Below are 22,781 nucleotides of genomic sequence, written 5' to 3'. Positions count from 1 at the left end.
AGCGCCTTACCGTATCGGGGTGGATGAAGCTCTCAGTGCTCCCCGAGTCCAGAAGGCAGGATATCTTGTGCCCGTCGACCTTCACTGTCGTCGACGCGGTCGTGAGGTTTTGCGGTCGGGACTGGTCGATCATGACGGAGGCCAGACGTGGGTGGTCGGCGGCGGTTGCAGGTGATGAGGTGCCCGATGTGCAGGGGTCCTGAGGCAGGCAAGATGGCGGCGCCCACGGGCCGCACATTCTGTGAGGTGAGCAAGATGGCGGCGCCCACGAGCCGCACGTGTTGTGAAGGGAGCAAGATGGCGGCGCCCAAGGGCCGCACGTGGTCTGAGGCGAGGAAGATGGCGGCGTCCGTGGTGATGTGTTGGGTACTCTGGATCTGTGGAGACTGCGTTTACCTGAGCAGTGTCATAGACAGGCTACCAACACTTGTAAGGGTACAACACTATTTTATTAAGCTAGAAACTGTTGAACACACTTTCACTGTGGGTTAACACGATGTTAGATTATACTAAAGACCTATGCCTGTCCTAACCAGTCTATGCACTCAGCACATGGTGAAGATCTGTGTTGTAAGCTCTGTCCTTCTGAGAGGCTGCATCCCGAATGAGTGGGAAAACTGATGCCCTCTGTCTTTATAGTGAGTGTGCTCTAACTGGTGATTGGCTGCGGTGTTGTGTGTCCATCAGTGTGTGTGTCTGCACCATGATATACTGGTGTATATTAAGATACGTGGATCGCACATTGGGTGCCGGGACAATAGCGGCGACCAAGCGGGCCTGGCATACGGCAGTGAAATGTCCTTTCTTCCCGCGGGCTTTGCAGAGCTCCATGCCAGGCAGCGCTGTCGGGGGTGTTTTGATTGTCCGCAGAAGTAACACTTGGGTCCCCCGGGGTTGGTTCGCTGCCGCGCCGCGCAGGCCTGGGGTTGGATGGGGGAGGTTGCTGATGGGGTCCATGGTGGGGTGTTCGCTGGCAGGGTCCACGATGCCCAGGAGGGGTGGGCCGTACGGTCGGGGGCATACGCCTGTATATTGCGTGAGGTGACTGTGAGCGAGAGCGCTAGTTTCTTGGTCGCCACGAGGCCGAGGGTAGCCCTTTCTAAGAGCCGCTGGCAGATCCTATGCCCGTAACGAACGCGTATCTAAGTAGCAGGTCAGAATATTCAGCGGCCGAAAAGGCCTGGCAATCACAGTCTCTCACCAGGACGTGCTGGCACGCCAGAAATCTTTTACAGACTCACCGCATGGACAGGAGGTGCCTGGCGTAGAATTTGTTAGTCTGCTGAGTGTGGTTCTCCTTCAGTAACACCATGGCCTCAGTGTAGGTCGGTGCGTCCCGGATGAGGTGAAAGGTATCGGAGCTCAGCCGCGTGTAAAGGATCTGGAGCTTCTGTGCCTCTGAGGGTGGTTCTGTCGCAGATCCAATGTTTGCTTCAAAGCAAGCTAGCCAATGTGCGAAGGTCGACTTCGCGTTGTCTGCTTGAGGGTTCAGCTGCAGGCGAGCCGGCTTGATGCGGAGATCCATCGTTGTAAAATCTCTGCGTAATAAATTGATGCACTATCAATTATGACGAGATGAGAGTAGAGAGTAATCGAGGCTTTATTACGCAGAGATGTGGAGCCTCCTGCAGCTGCTGCAGAAATGGCTGCAGCTCGGAGAGCCCACACATTTATACTCCGCCTACTGGGTGGAGCCAGCAGGCAGGGATCTACCCCCGTACCTGTAGTACAGGGGCCTTTCCGTAATACCCTCGTATGCAGTATATACAGTATAATAGTGGTGACTACCACACCCAGCATAGGCGAAAGCATAGGGGAAAGCAATGTTTTAACTACAAGAAGCGGAACCATTTCACACACAAGTGTTTGGCTGGAAAGGAATAAAACAAGCCAATACAGATGGCAACTGGAGGGACAACAGCTCAAGAGTCTGATGAGAAACTATGCACGATGCAATAGGTTGGTTCTGTAAAGTCTATAGCTGAAAGATGGGTTGTAACTGAGCACAGAAGGAGACTGTCAAGCGAACAACACGTGTCAGATAAACACTGGTGCTTCATGCAACATAATGACCTTCAATGGACCTGTGCAAAGGAGCTCAAAATGGTGATCCAGAAATGGAGCCATCAAAAGTAAAGTTGAGCCTATATGATGGCTCATGAGATACTGAGTGGACACTGAGTCTGAGAGCCCAATGCAATGGCAAGAAGGATGATCTAGCATTCCATATCATAGATGGGATGCAACCCATCCAGGCCGCCACCCCTGGTGGCGTTGCTGACTGCCACTCCAATAAAATTAGTCGCCGGGCAATCAGAGAGGCGAAGGCCACAACATCGGCCTTCCTCCCCTCCATCAGCTCCAGCTTCTCCGATATCCCAAATATCGCCATCAAAGGGTCTGGCTCAACTCCTCCCCCACTATCCTTGTTAGTGCCGCAAACACTCCCGCCCAGAATCTCTCCAGCTTTTCGCAGCCCCAGAACATAAGTGTGTGGTTCGCTGGTCCCCGCCCACACTTCTCACACTCATCTGCCACCCACTGGAAGAACCCACTCATTCTTCCCCGGGTCATATGTACCCTGTGTACATCTTGAACTGTGTCAGGCTCATCCTTGCGCACGAGGAGGTTGCATTTACCCTTCGTAGCGCCTCACTCCATACTCCCCAGTTTAACTCCCTTCCCACTTCAGCTTCCCACTTCTCCTTAATCTTCATCACCCGCTCACCTCCCTGTTCTCCCAGCCACCTGTATATGTCTCTGACCCTGCGCTCCCCTTCCACATCCGGAAGCAACAGTCTCTCCAGCAGGGTGTACCTTGGCAACCTGGGGATCTTTTCCAAACCTTCCGCACAAAGTCCTTTACCTGCAGGTACCTAAACTCACTTCCTCTTGGGAGCTCTACCCTCTCCCCCAATTCATCTATACTGGCAAACCCTTCTTCCAGATACAAATCCCTCACCTTAACCAGCCCCATTTCTCGCCACTTCCTATACGTGCCAGCTATACCCCCGGCACAAAACCGTCATCCCCTCTATTCTAAAGTGCCTCCTCAGCTGGTTCCAGATCTTCACCGTGGACTGTACCACCGGGCTCCCTGCTCGGCGCCTGTGGTGAACCACTGTAATAGGAGATGTAAGGTAGGACCTGCACTACAGGTTCGCCGGTAGCTCCTGCCGGCTGGCTCCGCCCACGGAGAACTGTATAAATATACATGACCTCCAGTGCCCTGCCATTTCGCCAGCTGCAGCAGGAGGCCACGCATCTGACTGTAATAAAGCCACAGTTGTACCCAACTTTAGTCTTTGTGCAATTGATCGTGCATCAATTTATTACAGTCAGATTTTCCACAGAATGGATATGAGAATTAAGCCCGATCGCCTGCAGCTGGATCCTCACTCGCCCGACGCCAGGAAAGACTTTACTCACTGGCTAGCATGTTTTGAGGCCTACATCAAGGCTGCGGACCCCGAGCCAACGGAGGCTCAGAAGATAAACGTCCTGTACTCCAGACTGAGCTCCAGCGTGTTCCCGTTGATCCAAGACGCCACGAATTACACGAAAGCAATGGAACTCCTCAAAGAACACTACGTGCAGAAGGCGAACACGCTCTTCGCCAGGCATATACTCGCCACCCGCTCGCAACTACCTGGTGAGTCCATCGAAGACTTCTGGCGGGCCTTAATTCCACTCGTCCGGGACTGTGACTGCCAGGCCATTACGGCCGCCGAACACGCAAATCTCCTCATGCGCGATTCCTTCGTGGCGGGGATTGCGTCGGACCGCATCCGAGAACGATTATTGGAAGGGGCGACGCTCGAACTGGCGGAGACGAAAACCTTGGCCCTCTCCATGACGGTCGCATCCCGTAACGTGCAATCGTACCCCTCCCGCCGTGCTGCCCACCCTTCTACTCCTTCCTACCCCTCCTGGACCCCGCCGACAACCTCCTCAGCCGGGGCCCTGCCTTCCCAATACGCCTGCGCCGCGCGCCAATCCGCGAACCCTGGGGGTCCCCGCTGCTACCTCTGCGGTCAGCAGAAGCACACCCGCCAACACTGCCCGGCCCACACTGCAATTTGTAAAGCCTGCAGTAAAAAGGGCCACTTCGCGGCGGTGTGCCAGGCCCGCGCAGTCGCTGCGATCGCGCCGCTATCGCTCCCTCCCCCACGCCAGACACACAATGGGAGCCACCATCTTCTCCACCCGGGTCCATGTGCAATCAATGGGCGCCGCCATCTTGTCCGAAACCCGCAATGTGCGCACCATGGGCACATCTTGTCCCCCACAGGGTCTTCGGACATCCCAACATCGGAACCGCATATGCTCGCCACCCGAAGCATCCGATGGCTACCCACAGCTCGCTTCGATGACGCTGGACCAATCTCGCCCGCACAACCTGGCCACCACGTCGACAACGGTTAAAATCAACGGCCACGCGACCTCGTGCCTGCTGGACTCCGGGAGCACCAAAAGCTTTGTTCACCCAGATACGGTAAGGCGCTGCTCCCTCGCGATCCACCCTACCAATCAAAGGATCTCCCTAGCCTCCAGATCCCACTCAGTCCCGATCCGAGGCTTTTGTACAGTCACCCTCACGGTCCAGGGCGTAGAATTTAGTAACTTCCGCCTCTATGTCCTTCCTAATCTCTGCGTTGCACTCCTGTTGGGCCTGGACCTCCAGTGCAACCTCCAGAGCCTCACCCTCAAATTTGGAAGGCCCTTACCCCCCCTTACCGTTTGCGACCTCGCGATCCTCAAGATCGATCCCCCCTTCCTTTTTGCCAATCTAACTGCGGATTGCAAGCCCGTAGCCACTAGGAGCAGACGGTACAGCACCCAGGACAAGACCTTCATCAGGTCTGAAGTCCAGCGGCTGCTTAAGGAGGGTATTATCGAGGCCAGCAACAGCCCCTGGAGAGCCCAAGTGGTAGTGGTTAAAACTGGGGAGAAACACAGGATGGTCGTGGACTACAGCCAGACCATCAATCGGTACACGCAGCTTGACGCGTAACACCTCCCACGCATATCTGATATGGTCAGTCAGATTGCGCAGTACTGGGTCTTCTCGACAATTGACCTGAAATCCACCTACCACCAGCTCCCCATCCGGAAGTCGGACCGGCCATACACTGCCTTTGAGGTGGACGGTCGCCTCTACCACTTCCCTAGGGTCCCTTTCGGTGTCACAAATGGGGTCTCGGTCTTCCAAAGAGAGATGGACCAAATGGTCGACCAGTATGGTTTGCGGTCCAACTTTCCATACTTAGATAATGTCACCATCTGTGGCCATGACCAGCAGGACCACGATGCCAACCTCTATAAATTCCTCCGCACTGCCACTCTTCTCAACCTGACCTACAACAAAGAGAAGTGTGTGTTCAGCACGACCCGGTTAGCCATTCTCGGTTATATAGTCCACAACGGACTTCTCGGGCCCGACCCCGACAGCATGTGCCCCCTCATGGACCTTCCCCTCCCCCACTGCCCCAAGGCCCTCAAACGCTGCCTGGGGTTCTTGTCCTATGATGCTCAGTGGGTCCCAAACTATGCGGACAAGGCCCACTCACCCATTCAGTCCACCCAATTCCCCCTTGCGGCCGAGACACAACATGCTTTCGCCCGCATCAGAGCAGACATCGCCAAGGATGGGATGCGCGCAGTGGACGAGTCACTGCTTTTCCAAGTAGAAAGCGACGCTTCAGACCTCGCCCTTGCCGCCACTCTAAACCAGGCAGGCAGACCCGTGGCATTCTTTTCCCACACCCTTCATGCCTCGGAAATTCGACACTCATCCGTCGAAAAGGAGGCCCAAGCTATCGTTGAAGCTGTGCGGCATTGGAGGCATTACCTGGTCGGTAAGAGATTCACTCTCCTTACGGACCAACGGTCGGTAGCCTTCATGTTCAATAACACGCAGCGGGGCAAGATCAAAAATGATAAAATCTTGCGGTGGAGAATCGAGCTCTCCACCTATAATTACGAGATCTTGTATCGCCCTGGTAAACTCAACGAGCCCCCAGACGCCCTCTCCCGAGGAACATGTTCCGGCGCACAAGTGGACCAACTCCGGGCCCTACATGACAGCCTTTGTCACCCGGGGGTCACTCGATTGTACCATCTGGTCAAAGCTCGCAATCTGCCCTACTCCGTCGAGGAAGTAAGGACAGTCACCAGGGACTGCCAGGTCTGTGCGGAGTGCAAGCCGCACTTCTACCGGCCGGACCGTGCGCGCCTGGTGAAGGCTTCCCACCCCTTTGAACGCCTCAGCGTAGATTTCAAAGGGCCCCTCCCCTCCACCGACCGTAACATGTACATTCTCAGTGTGGTCGATGAGTACTCCAGATTCCCCTTCGCCATCCCATGCCCCGATATGACGTCTGCCACCATCATCAAGGCCCTCAACACCATCTTCGCTCAGTTCGGTTTCCCCGCCTACATCCACAGTGACAGGGGATCCTCATTCATGAGCGATGAGCTGTGTCAGTTCCTGCTCAGCAGGGGTATAGCCTCCAGCAGGACGACCAGCTACAACCCCCGGGGAAACGGGCAAGTAGAACGGGAGAATGGGACGGTTTGGAGGGCCGTCCAGCTGGCCCTACGGTCCAGGAACCTCCCAGTCTCTCGCTGGCAGGAGGTCTTCCCTGACGCTCTGCATTCCATCCGGTCACCATTGTGCACCGCCACTAATAACACAACCCATGAACGTGTTTTTATCTTCCCCAGGAAGTCCACATCCGGGGTGTCGCTCCCGACTTGGCTCGCTGCTCCAGGACCGGTCCTTATCTGTATGCACGTCCGACTTGACAAGGTGGACCCCTTGGTGGATAGGGTTCACCTGCTCCACGCCAACCCTCAATATGCCTACATTGAGTTTCCGACGGCCGTCAAGATACTGTCTCACTCAGGGACCTAGCACCATCAGGTTCCACCCCAACACACACCCCAACCTCCCACCGCGCCGCCAATTTTGACCCCACCAGACCACCCCCCCCCCTTTTCCACACAAGAGGACGAAGAGGACTTCTGCACTCTCCCGGAGTTCCCCGATGACTGGTTAGTATCAGCACCGCCACCACTGCCAGCACCAACTTTGCCGCCACCGTTACGCCGCTCCCAATGGTGCACCAAAGCACCGGACCGGCTGAACCTTTGACGGACTCCGGACCGTGAACATGGACTTTTCTTTCCCTACCACTGTACATAATTGCACTAATTGTGTATAGTTTCACGTCACCCCTGCCGGACTCAAATTTAACAGGGGGTGAATGTGGTGAACCACTGTAATAGGAGATGTAAGGTAGGACCTGCACTACAGGTTTGTCGGTAGCTCCAGCTGGCTGGCTCCGCCCACGGAGAACTGTATAAATATGCATGACCTCCAGTGCCCTGCCATTTCGCCAGCTGCAGTAGGAGGCCACGCATCTGGCTGTAATAAAGCCACAGTTGCACCCAACTTTAGTCTTTGTGCAATTGATCGTGCATCAGCGCCATTGACAACGCTGCCGTCACCATAGCCCTTAAGCTGGACCCCTGACAGGATTCCTCCTCCATCCAAAACATTCTCCCCCCTCTCCTTCCCACCATCGCCTAACCTTCTCCACGTTTGCCGTCCAATAGTAATGTAGCAGGTTCAGTAACGCCAACTCGCCCTGCCCCTGTAACAGGGTCCTCCTAACACTTGGCACCTTCCCTGCCCATACAAAGTCCGAAATAATTATGTCCAGTTTCCAAAAGAAAACCTTCCGTATAAAGATCGGGAGTGTCTGGAATATGGGCAGGAACCTCAGCAGAATGTTCATTTTCACCACTTGAACCCTCCCTGCCAAAGTCATGTGCAGTGTGTTCCACCTCTTGAGATCCTCCCTAGCCTCCTCCACTAGTTTTGTTAAATTTCATTTGTGAAGCATTACCCATTCCTTTGCTACCTGAATCCCCAGGTATCTAAACTTGTCTCTAGCCACCTTAAATGGCATCCCCCATCCCTTAATACCCTCGTCGACCCAACTCATTCACCAGGAACACTTCGCTTTTCCCTACATTTAACTTATATCCAGAGAACGCCCCAAACTTCCTCAACAGGTCCATGATCCTCTCCATGCTCCCCAGTGAGTCAGAAACATACAAAAGTAGATCGTCAGCATAGAGAGACACCCGATGCTCCCTTTGTCCCCTTGTAATCCCTTGCCACTTTACTGACCCCTAAGAGCCATTACCAGAGGCTCTGTAGCCAGCACAAACAGCAGTGGCAACAACGGGCACCCCTGCCTTGTTCCCCTGTGTAGTTCAAAGTTCTGTGAACCCATGTCATTGTGTCCCCACACTCGCCCTCGGTGCCACATATAACAGGCACACTCATGCCACAAACCTTGTCCCAAACCTTCCCAGGACCTCAAACAGGTACTGCCACTCCATCCGGTCGAATGCCTTCTCCGCATCTAAGGACACCACTTCCTCCGGTACCTGAGCTCCCAACAGAGTCATGATCACATTTAACAGCCTCTTATATTGCTAGAAAGCTGTCTGCCCTTTATGCAGCCTGTTTGGTCCTCCGCAACCACCCCCGGGACACAAACAGGAAAAAAAACAGACAGCCCCAGGCAGCAGGAGTGGGGATGGGGACAGCTGCCCCCTTACAAACCTTTCACCCCAGCTACCCTTTGTCAATCCAACAGTAAAAAAAGAAGAAATAAAACCTCCACATCGAAGGAAAAGAAAGCTCCCACTACCTCCAACCCTCATTCTAGCCGTACTCCCACTCCCAATTACTTCAAAGTGCCAGCACCCCACTCTCCCAGAATTGTTCAGTTCAATTCTTTCCCAGTTTATGCTCCTTGATAAAGTCATTGGCCGCTTCTGGGGTCTCAAAGTAGTATTCCCGACCTTCATACATCACCCAAAGCTTCGCCAGGTAGAGCGCCCCAAACCTGATCTGCCATCGATATAGCACCGCCGTGGCTTTGTTGAACTCCGCACGCCGTTTTGCCAGCTCAGCTCCAATGTCCTGGTATATTCGGACATTGTTCCCCTTCCATTCACAATTGTGCTTCTCCCTGGCGCATTGCAAAATCTCCACAAACTTATGAACCTCACGATCACCATCCACGGCGACTCCCTCACTCTAGGATTCTGCCTCAGACACCGGTACACTCTGTCTACTTCAGGGGCATTATCCAACACTCCCTCCGCCACCAGCCACGCCAGCATCCTCGAAATGTACCTTGTTTCATTTGCACCTTCCACTCCTTCAGGCAGGCCCATTATCCGCAGATTCTGCCTTCTCAATCTATTTTCCTGCTCCTCCACCTTAGACCATAAGACCAAAAGACATAGGAGCAATTTGGCGACTCCGCCGGGACCCGATCTAGAAGTGGAAAACCACTCCGGGTGAACCCAGAATTTGAATTAGAGATCCAATTGGAAACAGAAAACCACAAGTGTTCAAGCAGTTCTGATCAATACTCATAATTCGGAAGTGTGTGTATGCATGCGTAACTAACAGGGCGATAAGGTAAAACTGATAGATTTTTGGCCTATCCGAATGCTGCTCTTCAAATTTGGGACAGGGGTATTAATCCGAATGCTGCAGCAACAAGCAGAATTAGGCCACTCGGCCCATCGAGTCTGCTCCGCTATTCAATCATGGATGATATTTTCTCATCCCCATTCTCCTGCCTTCTCCCTATAACCCTTGATCCCCTTATTAATCAAGAACCTATCTATCTCGGTCTTAAAGACACTCAGTGATTTGGCCTCCACAGCCTTCTGCGGTAAAGAGTTCCACAGATTCACCACCCTCTGGCTGAGGAAATTCCTCCTCATCTCAGTTTAAAGGATCCCCTCTAGTCTGAGATGGTGTCCTCTTGTTGTAGTTTTTCCTACAAGTGGAAACATCCTCTTCACGTCCACTCTATCCAGGCTTCGCAGTATCCTGTAAGTTTCAATAAGATCCCCCCTCATCCTTCTAAACTCCAACGAGTACAGACCCGGCGTCCTCAAACGTTCCTCATACGACAAGTCCTTAATTCCAGGGATCATTGAGAACTTTGCTCTCAACATCTTGCAAAGGTCTCCTAAGATCCCCACCTCCATCTCCAATGCCACCACCCGATCACTGTGGTCTGACATCACCCTCTCAGTATCTCAGATCTGCGAACCCTGCGCCTCCAAACATTTTTTCACCCTCTCCATCGAGCCCTTCAGGGGTGCCGTAGCCCCTTCGATGGCCTTTGAGCGGTCCTCCTGCATCTCCTTCCTCTGCTGGCAGAACTCATCTTTGCTGAAGGCCATCAACTGTTCCATCTGGGGCCTTCCAACTTGCACTGACCCTTCCCCCTCCACCATCCTCCCACTGGCTGCTGCACCACAGGTCCCTTCCAACTCCTTGGCCAGGTTTTCACCTTCTTCTGTCGGGTTTGGTAACCAGGAGACATACCACTCCCGGGGGGGAACCTCTCCTCTGACTTTCAGCTGCACTTTTCTGTCGAAATTGCATCCAATTTGGGGTAAAAAGAGCTATTTTCTACACATTCCAGCAGGAGCTGCCCTGTGTGCGACCACCCACACCATGACTGCCACCGGACGGCTGAAGGATCAGGTTAGGTTGAGAAAGGGATGGGTGGGTCAGGTATTCCACTCGGGGTTCGATTCAAAGTCACGGGGATTGTCCAGCCTGTTAAGCAAAAAGATGGGGTTTGTAGGTGCCAAGGAAGTGTGGGATCTAATGGGAGTGTGGGATCTAATGGGGAGTTACGTAATCGTGAATGGGATGTTCGAGGGGATGCAGTTAATGTTAGTGAATGTCTATGCGCCGAATTGGGACGATGTGAGGTTTGTGATGGGGTTGCTGGGAGCAATTTCAGACCTGGACACGCATCAGTTGATTCTGGGAGGTAATTTTAATTGTGTGCTGGAACCGAGGGTGGACAGGTCGAGCCCCAAGTCAATGGGAAGGTTGAGGATGGCAAAGGAGTCGGGAGAGTTTATGGGAATGGTGGATCCGTGGAGGTTCAGGACCCGGGGGACAGGGAGTACTCCTCCTTCTCACACATGTACAAAGTACACTCCAGAATTGATTTTTTTTCATGGTGAGCTGAGAGGTGTTGGTGGGGGTGGAATATGTGGGAATGGTGATTTCTGACCACGCACCGCACTGACTGGATGTTCAACTTAGCTCGAGGCAGGAACAGTAGCCAGGATAGAGGTTAGACTCGGTGCATTAGCGGACAGAGGGTTCTGCGATAAGGTGTGGTCGGTGATTAAGGACTACGTGGAGCTGAACCAAAATGGGGAGGTATCGGCGGCCACATTCTGGGAGGCATTGAAGGCGGTGGTTCAGGGGGAGATTATCTCGTTCAAGGCGCACAGAGATAGGAGACAGGAGCACGAACAATTATTGGGTGAGATAGTCAAGGTGGTCAGGGAATATTCAAGGGCCCCCACCGTGGAAGCATTGGCGAAGAGAAAGAAGTTACAGGGGCAGTTCGACAGGCAGACAACAGGAAAGGCTGTTGGGTAGCTCCAGATGGCGAGGGGGGTTCAGTATGAATATGGAGAGAAGGCGAGCCGTATGCTAGCCCATCAGCGACAGAGACAGGCCGTGTCTAGAGAAATCTTGAGTGTGCGGACAGGGAACGGGGAGGTAGTGTCGGAGCCGGGGAAGATAAATGAGGCATTCAGGGAGTACTATGAGAAATTGTATAGGGCCGATCCGGAGGGTAAGGAAGGGGATATGGGGCGGTTTTTGGACGAGCTGGAATTCCCACGGCTGGATGAGGAAAGGAGCAGGCACTGGAGGAGCCATTAGGGTTGAGAGAGGTGATGAAAAGCATAAAAGGGATGACGTCGGGAAAGGCCCCGGGACCGGACAATTACCCGGCAGAGTTCTATAAGGAGTTTGCGACGGAGTTGGCATCACATTTATTGGGGGTGTCTAGCGAGGCGCTGGAGAAGGGGCAGCTGCCGGAGACACTGACAGACGCGTCGATCACATTAATTCCGAAGAAGGGGAAGGACCCGCTAGAGTGTGGGTCATACGGGTCCACATCAATGTTGAATACAGATGTGAAAGTATTGGCTAGGTTAGCGGCAGGAAGGATGGAAAGTTGTGTTCCTCGTTGGTTGCGGAGGAGAAAACGAACTTTGTGAACTTTCCAGTAACATTAGGCGGTTACTAAATGTGATCATGACCCCGTCGAAGGACAGGTACCGGAGGTAGTGGTATCCATGGATGTGGAGAAGGCTTTCGACTGGGTGGAGTGGTGGTACTGTTCTGGGTTCTGGGAATGTTTGGGTTCGGGCCAAAGTTTGTGGCGTGGGTGCGTCTGCTATACGTGGCCCTGGTGAAGAGTGTACGGACAAACGAGATGAGTTCACAGAGGTTTGGGTTGCATCAGGGAATGAGGCAGGGGTGTCCTCTGTTGCCACTGCTGCTCGTGCTGGTAATAGAGCCCCTGGTGATGGCCCTTAGGGGGTCTGCAGAGCGGCAATGGACATGGCTCAGGTGAGGATGAGTGGGTTTCTCCAGAGGGTGGCAGACGAGTGTGAGACGTGTGGGCGAGGACCAGCGAATCACAGACATATGTTCTGGGGTTGTGAGAAGTTTGAGAGATACTGGAACGGGGTGTTCGAGATGCTAGCAAAGATTGTGGGGGTAGAGGCCGGGCGGGACCCTATGGTGGTTATTTTTGGGGTATCAGAAATGCTGGAGCTGATGGAGGAAAGGAAGGCCAATGTGGTGGCCTTCACCTCTGTAGCTGCCTGGCGAAGGATCTTGCTGAAATGGCGGTCGACAACGCCACCGGGGGTGGGGCCTGGCTGGGGGACCTGTATGACTTTCTACAGCTGGAGAAGATTAAGTTTGAATTGAGGGGATCAGCAGAGGGCTTTGAGACACAGTGGGGACTGTTCATAACCATGTTCAAGGAATTGTTCGGCGGGGGAGGAGGGGAGAGGCAGTGAAAAGGGGGGAAAACGTATACAAACTGTAAACTGAGATGTGGAGAATGTTCTCCAATTTATTTATGTTTTTGTACTTTTGAATATGTTTGGAATAAAATACATTTTTTTAAAAAGTTGGTACGGGTGCAACTCACAATACAGCATTAATTAGGGGCTAGGGCTCGAAATGGTGGCCCGGTGTGTGCTGCACCCCGTTGTGATGGCATCAACGCGTCGCTTTGAGGCCCTCGCTGATGCTCCTCTCCCGATGGGCCGAGTTTCCAACCGCGCGGGTCACGTGAGGTCTGGGTTTTCGTAAACCCAGCGTGGAGGCTGCGGACTGTGTCCAGCGCCGCCACAGTCGAGCGGGAGCCATGCTCCTGGCAGGGGGGGCTTCAGCGAGGGCTGAGGGGACTGGTGGGGAGTGTCCAGGGGGTAGCGAGTGGGTGTCCAGGAGGACACTATTTGGCCAGCCGGGTCCGCGCGTGGCCAGCGCCATGTTGTACGCCGCAACCGCTGCAGGTCGTTGCCGTGCGCATGCGCGGCCATGGACCCGGCAATTCTCCGGCCGTTTATGTCAGGAACGGTGGGTGGTTTACGTGGCGCAGCTGCTAGCCCCCTACTGGGCGGAGCATCAGTGCCGGGGCAGTGCGGACTTTTACATTGTAAAACTAGACATTTCCTGTGGACATAGCCTCAAAATCGGAGAATGCAGCCCATAGTCGACCAAACAGAACATCCAGCTCATGGAAACACTGCTACGAGCCAAGGATCTGCCACTGTGCAGAGCACACATGATGTTGATGACCTCTCACATACATCCCCCTTTTGAATTGCCTGCCAGTGTCTGCATTACCTTGAATGAACACTGAGTCAGAGCCAAAATACTTTCTAATTCAAATAGAACAGTTGCAAAAGTAGAAATTTACATTCCTTTAATTTAGGATCAAAAATAGTCATGAAATTCATTGCTTCAGGCATAGATTCTTGAGATCAGCAGCCCAAAATGAGAATTAAAGTTATCTCCAAACTGCTCAGCCAAGTGAAGGAAATCCAGATGCACCCTTGAGCAATTATTATTTCCTAATAATTTGCAGAGTTGTCACATTTTTCTTTTCATTTTTCCAATTAAGGGACAATTTAGCCTTTCCAATCCACCTGCCCTGCACATCTTTGGGTTGTGAGGGCGAGACCCAAGCAGACACGGGGAGAATGTGCAAATTCCACATGGACAGTGACCCTGAGCCGGGATCGAACCAGGGTCCTCCGTGCCGTGAGGCAGAAGTGCTAATCACTGCGCTACCGTGCCATCCGCACCCCCGTTTTCAAACCCCTCTCCCCCAAACCTCAGAGAGGCGCTGTGGGATCATGCCTTCACCCCTCCTCCACCTGGCAATGCACCCCCAGGCCTGATCCCTGGCAGTGCCAACCTGGCACCTGGGTGCTAGAGGGAGTGCAGGATTCCAGCCTTCCAATGCCAAGGTGCCTGGGTTCCAGAGTGCTACCCTGACTTGTTCCAAACCAACCGGGGGTCTCTAATGGCCTGGGAAACCCTCCCAGGTGCCATTAGGACTGGTCCACATTTGGGGAAATTAGTACTAAACGACGCCCAGGCCCGGCCGTTAGGCCCCAGGCACCAGGAGAATCCCGCAAACACATATTTAATTGAGTCCCGAAACCAAGTTGGGCGCGACGAGGCTGTTAAATCACGCCCCATGTTTCTCTAAAAAGCAGGTGCAAAGTTACCAACTTAAGCATGGTTCCATGTCTGGTAAAGCTTGTTCTCAAGGCCTTTGCATCTGCGTATACATGTGTGAAATTAATGTGTGTGAGTTTCTCAAAGGATTTTTAGCTGTATTTTATCATTCTATAAGATCATGGTTGATCTGATTTTATCCTTGATGCACGATCAATGACCACTAAAGCGAGGTTGTAGTCCAACTGAAGGTTTAATAAGCTAGATGTTTACCCCAGCAGCTCAGGTACAGAATGAGGGCTGCTGGGGCGGCACGGGTTTTTATACCCCGCCTATCAGGGCGGAGCTATCATGCACTATAACCAATAGAAAGCATACAGTTTCCACCAATGGTGCTTTAGCCTATCAGGTACCGTAATACCTATAATACCACAATCCTCAACTCCACATTCCTGCTAAACATTCGCCCCCTTGCTTATCAATAATCAATCTACTTCTGCCTCCCAAGATTTTCAAAGACTCTGCTTCCATTGCTTTTTGAGGAACAGGGTCCCAAGGATTCACAACCTTCGGAGAGAAATAAATTCCTCACCTCAGAGTTAGATGGGTGATCCCTTATTTTTAAATTGTGACCCCTAGTTCTTCATTCTCCCAGAAGAGGAAACATCCCACATCCACCTTCCCAAGACCCCTCAGCCTATGTCATAGGATCATTAAGCTTTGGAATTCAGTCCCCCAGAGGGCAGTGGAAGCTGTAACATTGAATATATTTTTGATTTACAAGGGAGTCAAAGGTTATGGGAGACAGACAGAAAAGTGATTCAAGATTTCAAGAAAGCTCTTCTTGAATAGTGGAACAAGGTTAGGGGCAATGTACCTACTTCTGCCCCATTACATATGTTCTTATGTAAATGGAACATAGAGTACAAAAGCAAGGATGTTAAAATGAACTATTATAAAACACTGCTGTGGCCTCAATTGGAGTATAGTGTCCAATTCTCGGTTCCACACTTTAGGATCATAGAATCCCTACAATGCAGAAGGAGGCCATTTGGCCCATCAAGTCTGCACCAACCCTCTGAATGAGCTCCCGAACCTAGGCCCACTCCTCCACTCTATCCCCATAACCCCGTAACTCCACCTAACCTTTGGTCACAAAGGGGAAATTTAGCATGGCCAATCCACCTAACCTGCACATCTTTGAACTGTGGGAGGAAACTGGAACACCCTGAGCAGTGTAAGGACTTCAGAGAGATTGCAGAAAAGATGTACAAGAATGGTTGCAGGGTTGTGGATAGATTGGAGAAACTGGGGCTGTTCTCTTTGGAGAAGAGGAGATTAAGTGGAAGTTTGGATGACTTGCTCAAAAGTATGAGGGACCTAGACAGAGTAGATATGGAGAAACTAATCCAGTTGATGGAATGGCCGAGAACACTGAGTTAGGGCAAAAGAAGCAAAGGTGACATGAGGAAATAAGATTTATGCAGTGAGTGGTTATGATTTGGAATGCATTCCTGAGTGTGGTGGAGGCAGATTTAATTGTGGCTTTCAAAATGGAAACTGGATAAGCATGTGAAGAGAAAATTTTGCAGGACTATGGGGAAAGGAGAGGGTGGTAGGACTAGTAGAGTAGCTCTTGCAAAGAGCTGGCATGGACATGACAGCAAATGGACCCATGCTGTGATGTAATCATTCTTTGATTCTAAGTTGCTCTAATTATATTCTTTTGGACAGAATGCACATACAGTATGTGATCCTCTGTTTAAAAATGCAAACATCACCTATAAACACCATTCAAATGCTCATATAAACAATGTAATTCATAGCTTTTGTTACAATCCTGTTAGGAACCGTTACCATTTAAAGAGAAATCCATACACCTTGATTTAATCAGTAGAACCATGTCACATAATTGATTTTTTTTTAAGCAAAACAAATGTTGTTGCAAATAAACAAAACAAACACAATTAACTTAACAATATGGTTATAACCACATGTGCAGAATGTTATGGCCCCATTGTGGCGGGGATGGGGCTGTGAAATGCAGCAAGCAGTTCAAATGTTCAGTGACTTCAGTGGGACAGTAAAATCCCACCAGCATAAAATCCAGCCCCATATGTTACTACACTCTGTTTTGTTTTTTACTTCCCCGCAATCCTTTTCCTTATAAAACATTTGATCTTAAAGTCACAAAAACAGAAAATACTGAACAACCACAGCAGGTCTGACAGCATCTGTGGAGAGAGAAGGAAGCTAATTTTTCAAGTTTGGATGAGTCTTTGTCAAAGCTTTGACAATGAATGGATTCTGCAACCCTTCTGGATTTACCAAATGTTTAAAAATTCATTTCGCTCTCACTCCCAAAACAAAAACATCACCCTGGACTGCCCTTACTGCAAATATTGCAGATGCCATGTCCCAAGTTCTTTAGCTGAGTAAGCCCATCTGCTGTTTTACGATTTTAGCTTTCTATTAACCTCTTAGAACAAGGTGACCCCAACCTTTTAAGCGTAATAAACTCCAAGCTTCTTTTAACTGCTTTTACTCAAGGATTGTTCCTCAGTTGCCCAACAAAATGCCCCAGTTCTCCACAGTTAAAAGTGTACTTTCTTTCATTCTTTCAGAGTATGTGGGTGTCAGTAGCAAGGCCAACATTTTACCCATCCCTAATATCCCTTAAACTGAGTAGCTCAATAGGCCATTTCAGAGGGTGGTTACGAATCAACAACATTGTGAGGCCATGGTTACGCCCGCCCAGCCCTGGGCCGGGCCGGAGAATCCCCGCAACCGGGCCACGGCGCCGGCGTGGTTGGCGCGGCGCCGGTCACGGGCCACTCTTGGTTGGCCACGGTCACGGGTCACGGTTGGCCCGCCGATTCTCCGGCCCGGATGGGCTGAGCGGGCGTAAAAAAAAAACCGAGTCCCACCGGCGCCGTTCTAACCTGCTCTGAGCCGGCGGGACCTCGGCGTTGAAGGGTCGGGTGGCGGCCTATGGGGGAGGGGGGGGGAGGGGTTTCCGACCCCGGGGGGGCCTCCGATGTGGCCTGGCCCGCAATCGGGGCCCACTGATCAGCGGGCCAGCCTCTCTGGCTGGGGGCCTCCTTTCCTACGCGCCACCCCCTGTAGCCCTGCGCCATGTTGCGTCGGGGCCGGCGCGTTGAAGGAGGCCACTGTGCATGCGCACGTTGGTGCCGGCGCCATTGCGCATCCGCTGATCCCGTGCCGCACAGTTCGCGCCGGGATCAGCAGCTGGAGCGGCGTGAACTGCTCCAGTGCCGTGCTGGCCCCCTGTAGGAGCCAGAATTACTCCCAGCAGCGGCCCGTTCACACCGTCGTAAAACGTGACGGCGTTTACAACGACGTGGACACTCTGCCGCGGGATTGGAGAATCCCGCCCTACTTGTTGGACAGACTGGGTAAGAATGACAAATTTCCTTCTTCGGAGGTTTAATTCTTGTCTAAAACACATGAACCGTGAACTAGATATTCTGACACTTTATTAACTGTGCTTTTCTGAGATGTGTGTCACCAAAATGTTATTTGAATTGACTTGCTTGCATTGCCAATGCCTCATTACTCCCATGCTCCCACAGCTTGCCTAATAGTGCGGAATGGAAAACCTGTGCTGTTACTAAGTGTTGAAGATTTGCTGCTAAATAGAGTTAGATCCATGTTCATGGCCCAAATACTGGTGATATTATATAATTATACATACTGATGCTGGTGACGAAAATAAAGACTTGAAAAGCAGCGAAGATTTGTAAGCCATTATTAAAGGTGGATCAAATGTAATATTTGAGCTCGCATTTGAGTTCTCATTTACTGCTTACTCCTCATTAATATCAGTCCTGTTATACATCATCCCATTATGGTACTGTATTTCATTTTCATATCTAGATGAGAACAAGGCACTGTCCATATCTGAACACAATGCTCTAGCAGAGGTGGAAGACTTAACTAACCATCTGTCTGAGCTAAAGCAACAGTTAACAGTATGGGAACAGCAGCAAGACCAGGAAAATAAAGACACTGAGGCTGAACACAGTCAACATCTGACACAGGTATGACTCAGACCAAATAAATTGTTTTGCTTTAATTTTCCAATGATTATAGATTCTCTTTGTACAATTCATTTGTGCATAATTTAACTCTATGATATCAAACCATCCTGCAGTTTCTGGACTGTGCAGCTTTTTAGGGATTTACCTTTTGCTGTGACACTGAAACACAATTCGTCTTTTCAACGGTAATAGTTAAATATCAGTAGTAGCCTCCAGTGCATCCTGGCATTTTTACCATCTCTCCAATTCTCCTTGTTTATTTCATCCAAAGAGGTTAATGAAGGATAATTGTCAATGGGAATGCATTTTTTTTAAATCATGGATGAAGAAAAAAAAAAGGGAAATACTTTTTCACATGATACAAAGTCTCCTGAGGAAGTTAACAGAAAAAAGATTTAAGAAAAACAAGAAGCTGAGCTGAAAAATACCTTAAAAGTATTCCCAGAAATGTTGCTAACGGGCTGTTTAAACAAGTTACATAAAGAGATAGAAAAGCAGACTACTGGTGATGGCTATGTCACCCCTGGCACTGGCTATGTCGCCCCTGGCACCATGAAGCAACAGTACTAACCACCGTGCTACCGTGCCGCCCATAGGCAAAGAAGGCACCGAAGGGGGCTTTGGCCTCTATTCGGGCGGCGTTGGAGAAGATGGACCGGCGGATAGAGGTGCAAGATGCGACGATGCAGAAGGTGGAGGTGGCGCTCCTAGACCATAGTGATCGGATTGTCTCCTGGAGGGAGAGATGGCGTTGCTGTCTATAGAGCGTAAAGCGTTAAAGGCCAATGTTGATGATCTGGAGAACCGTTCCACACGACAAAACTTAAAAATAGTGGTCTAGAGGGCTCAAGCTCTAAAGACTATAGGCGCAATTTAATGGAAAGTTTCTAAGTGTGGTGGCACGCGGGAACTGCCGCGAGCTTCCCAGAAACTTGGCCTGGCGAGGCTATAACTGCTATAAATTGGTCCACTTAACTAGGCCCTGCGGGCTTCACGCCGCAAATAACTGTCCTGCCAGCAGATTCGCCGGAACTGCGCTCACCAGGTCCCTGCTAACAAGGGAAAGCAGCACTTAAACCGTTCCTGCCCACACAACCCACACAAATCGCAGCCATGCCATTAAGGAGACCAGCCCCACGATTCGGGGATGCCAACTTGGCCAGATTGTTGCACGCGGTCAAGACCAGACGGGATGCCCTGTTCCCCCGAGGGTCTTGGAGGGTCAGTCACAGGCCAGCCAGTGCCACCTGGGAGGAAGTAGCAACAGCCATCAGCTCGGGGCACATCACCAGGAGGACCGGCACCCAGTGTCGTAAGAAGGTCAACGACCTCCACCGGGCCACACAGGTGGGTTGGCATCAGCACCGTCCCCCCCACCCCCACCCCAACCCCCCCCCCCCCCCCCCCCGCCCCCCCCCGCCATCATCTCAGTAATGGCAACCATTGAACTATCATTGATTGTTGTAAAAACACATCTGGTTCACTCATGCTCTTTAGGGGGGGAAATCTGCCATCCTTAGTTGGTCTGGCCTACATGTGACTCCAGACCATAGCAATGTGATTGACTCTTAACTGCTTTCTGAAATGTTCAGTTCAAGGGCAATTGGGGATGAGCAATTGTAGGCTTTGCCAGTGATGCCCATTTCCCATTAAAGAATTTTTTTAAAGTGTTATTCAGAAGGGAGTTCCAGGAATTTGGTCCAATGACAATGTAGGAACAGCGATGTACTTCCAGATCAGGATCGTGTGTAGCTTGGAGGGGAGCTTGCAAGTGGTGGTGTTCCTATATCCTTCTAGGTGGTAGAGGTTGCGGTTTGGAAGGCGCTGTCAAAGTGAGTTTGTGATGAATTTAAGAAATTGGTATTATATGAATCTGGTGCAATAATGTTTTTTTTAAATCTTGGTTTGAAAGATAGCCAGACTTTGTGGCTACAGAAGGTGCAATTAAGATATCATAAAAGTGAAACCATCATTCTTTCAAGCCATGCTTATGTTTACAAGTAGAAGCCTAATTGGATTTTTTAAATGATTTCTGAGGAGTAGTTAGTTACACACATTGTGCGCAATTCAGCAGACTTAAAACTAAGTCCGCTTTCGGGTACGTTTGGCTGGGTATTTCTCGGCGGTTGCAGTGCCGAAAATCACCATGCTATTCATCGGCACTTGCCATTGTATTTGATCACGAGAAGTTTCTCCCCGCTGAGGCCGCATCTAGCTTGCCAGCTGGAATGGCTGTTCGCAAATCGGGGTGCCAATTTGAGTGGCAGCCCAGATCTTTCCCCTCATCCCCCTTTCAGGCCACCACCCGCTTTCTGCTCCCCCCCCACCCCCAACCTTGTCAAGGCAACTGGGAACCCCCTCAACCCCCCTCCATTTGGCAAGGCCCCCCTGGCCTAACCCCTAACAGTGCCAACCTGGCACCTGGGCACCATGGCACTGCCACCCAGGCCCCCTCGATATTGCCAGGGTGTCAGTGCCAGGGTTCTCGGGTGGCACTGCCGGACAGGTAGTGTTAAGATGCCCAAGTGCCAGGGCACCACCCTGCCCTGTCCCTGACCACCTGGAGATCTCTAATGCACTGCATCTGTTTGGACCAATGCTAAACATAGAACATAGAACATTACAGCGCAGTACAGGCCCTTCGGCCCTCGATGTTGCGCCGACGTGTGAAACCACTCTAAAGCCCATCTACACTATTCCCTTATCGTCCATATGTTTATCCAATGACCATTTGAATGCCATTAGTGTTGGCGAGTCCACTACTGTTGCAGGCAGGGCATTCCACGCTCTTACTACTCTCTGAGTAAAGAACCTACCTCTGACATCTGTCTTATATCTATCTCCCCTCAATTTAAAGCTATGTCCCCTCGTGCTACACATCACCATCCAAGGGAAAAGGCTCTTACTGTCCACCCTATCCAATCCTCTGATCATCTTGTATGCCTCAATTAAGTCACCTCTTAACCTTCTTCTCTCTAACGAAAACAGCCTCAAGTCCCTCAGCCTTTCCTCATAAGATCTTCCCTCCATACCAGGCAACATTCTGGTAAATCACCTCTGCACCCTTTCCAATGCTTCCACATCCTTCCTATAATGCGGCGACCAGAATTGCACGCAATACTCCAAATGCGGCCACACCAGAGTTTTGTACAGCTGTAACATGACCTCATGGCTCCGAAACTCAATCCCTCTACCAATAAAAGCTAACACACCGTACACCTTCTTAACAACCCTCTCAACCTGAGTGGCAACTTTCAGGGATCTATACACATGGACACCGAGATCTCTCTGCTCATCCACACTGCCAAGAATCTTACCATTAGCCCAGTACTCTGTCTTCCTGTTATTCCTTCCAAAATGAATCACCTCACACTTTTCTGCATTAAACTCCATTTGCCACCTCTCAGCCCAGCGCTGCAGCTTATCTATGTCCCTCTGTAACTTGTAACATCCTTCCGCACTGTCCACAACTCCACTGACTTTAGTGCCATCTGCAAATTTACTCACCCATCCTTCTACGCCCTCCTCCAGGTCATTTATAAAAATGACAAACAGCAGTGGCCCCAAAACAGATCCTTGTGGTACACCACTAGTAACTGGACTCCAGTCTGAACACTTCCCATCAACCACCACCCTTTGTCTTCTTCCAGCTAACCAATTTCTGATCCAAACTGCTAAATCTCCCTGAATCCCATGCTTCCGTATTTTCTGCAGTAGCCTACCGTGGGGAACCTTATCAAACGCTTTACTGAAATCCATATACACCACATCAACTGCTTTACCCTCATCCAGCTGTTTGGTCACCTTCTCAAAGAACTCAATAAGGTTTGTGAGGCACGACCTACCCTTCACAAAACCGTGTTGACTATGTCTAATCAAATTATTCCTTTCCAGATGATTATACACCCTATCTCTTATAAACCTTTCCAAGATTTTGCCCACAACAGAAGTAAGGCTCACTGGTCTATAGTTACCGGGGTTGTCTCTACTCCCCTTCTTGAACAAGGGGACAACATTTGCTATCCCCCAGTCTTCTGGCACTATTCCTGTAGACAAAGATGACTTAAAGATCAAAGGCTCAGCAA

General features: G+C 51.0%; 1 protein-coding gene across 5 annotated transcripts in view; it reads left to right on the top strand.

Annotated features, from left to right (window-relative positions):
* LOC140408776 (protein FAM184B-like) overlaps nucleotides 1–22,781 on the top strand; it is a 496,156-nt gene that overhangs the window by 297,738 nt on the left and 175,637 nt on the right. For all 5 annotated transcript variants that reach the window (XM_072496452.1, XM_072496448.1, XM_072496447.1 and 2 more), the window contains exon 4: nucleotides 18,533–18,696. In XM_072496452.1, coding sequence (XP_072352553.1) covers nucleotides 18,533–18,696 — 164 coding nt within the window. The remainder of the gene's footprint in view (nucleotides 1–18,532; nucleotides 18,697–22,781) is intronic.

The sequence above is a fragment of the Scyliorhinus torazame genome, chromosome 3, assembly GCF_047496885.1.
Source record: "Scyliorhinus torazame isolate Kashiwa2021f chromosome 3, sScyTor2.1, whole genome shotgun sequence".
Lineage (NCBI taxonomy): Eukaryota > Metazoa > Chordata > Chondrichthyes > Carcharhiniformes > Scyliorhinidae > Scyliorhinus > Scyliorhinus torazame.
The sequence above is the reverse complement of the archived record's forward strand: the minus strand, read 5'-3'. Positions and strand labels throughout refer to the sequence as shown.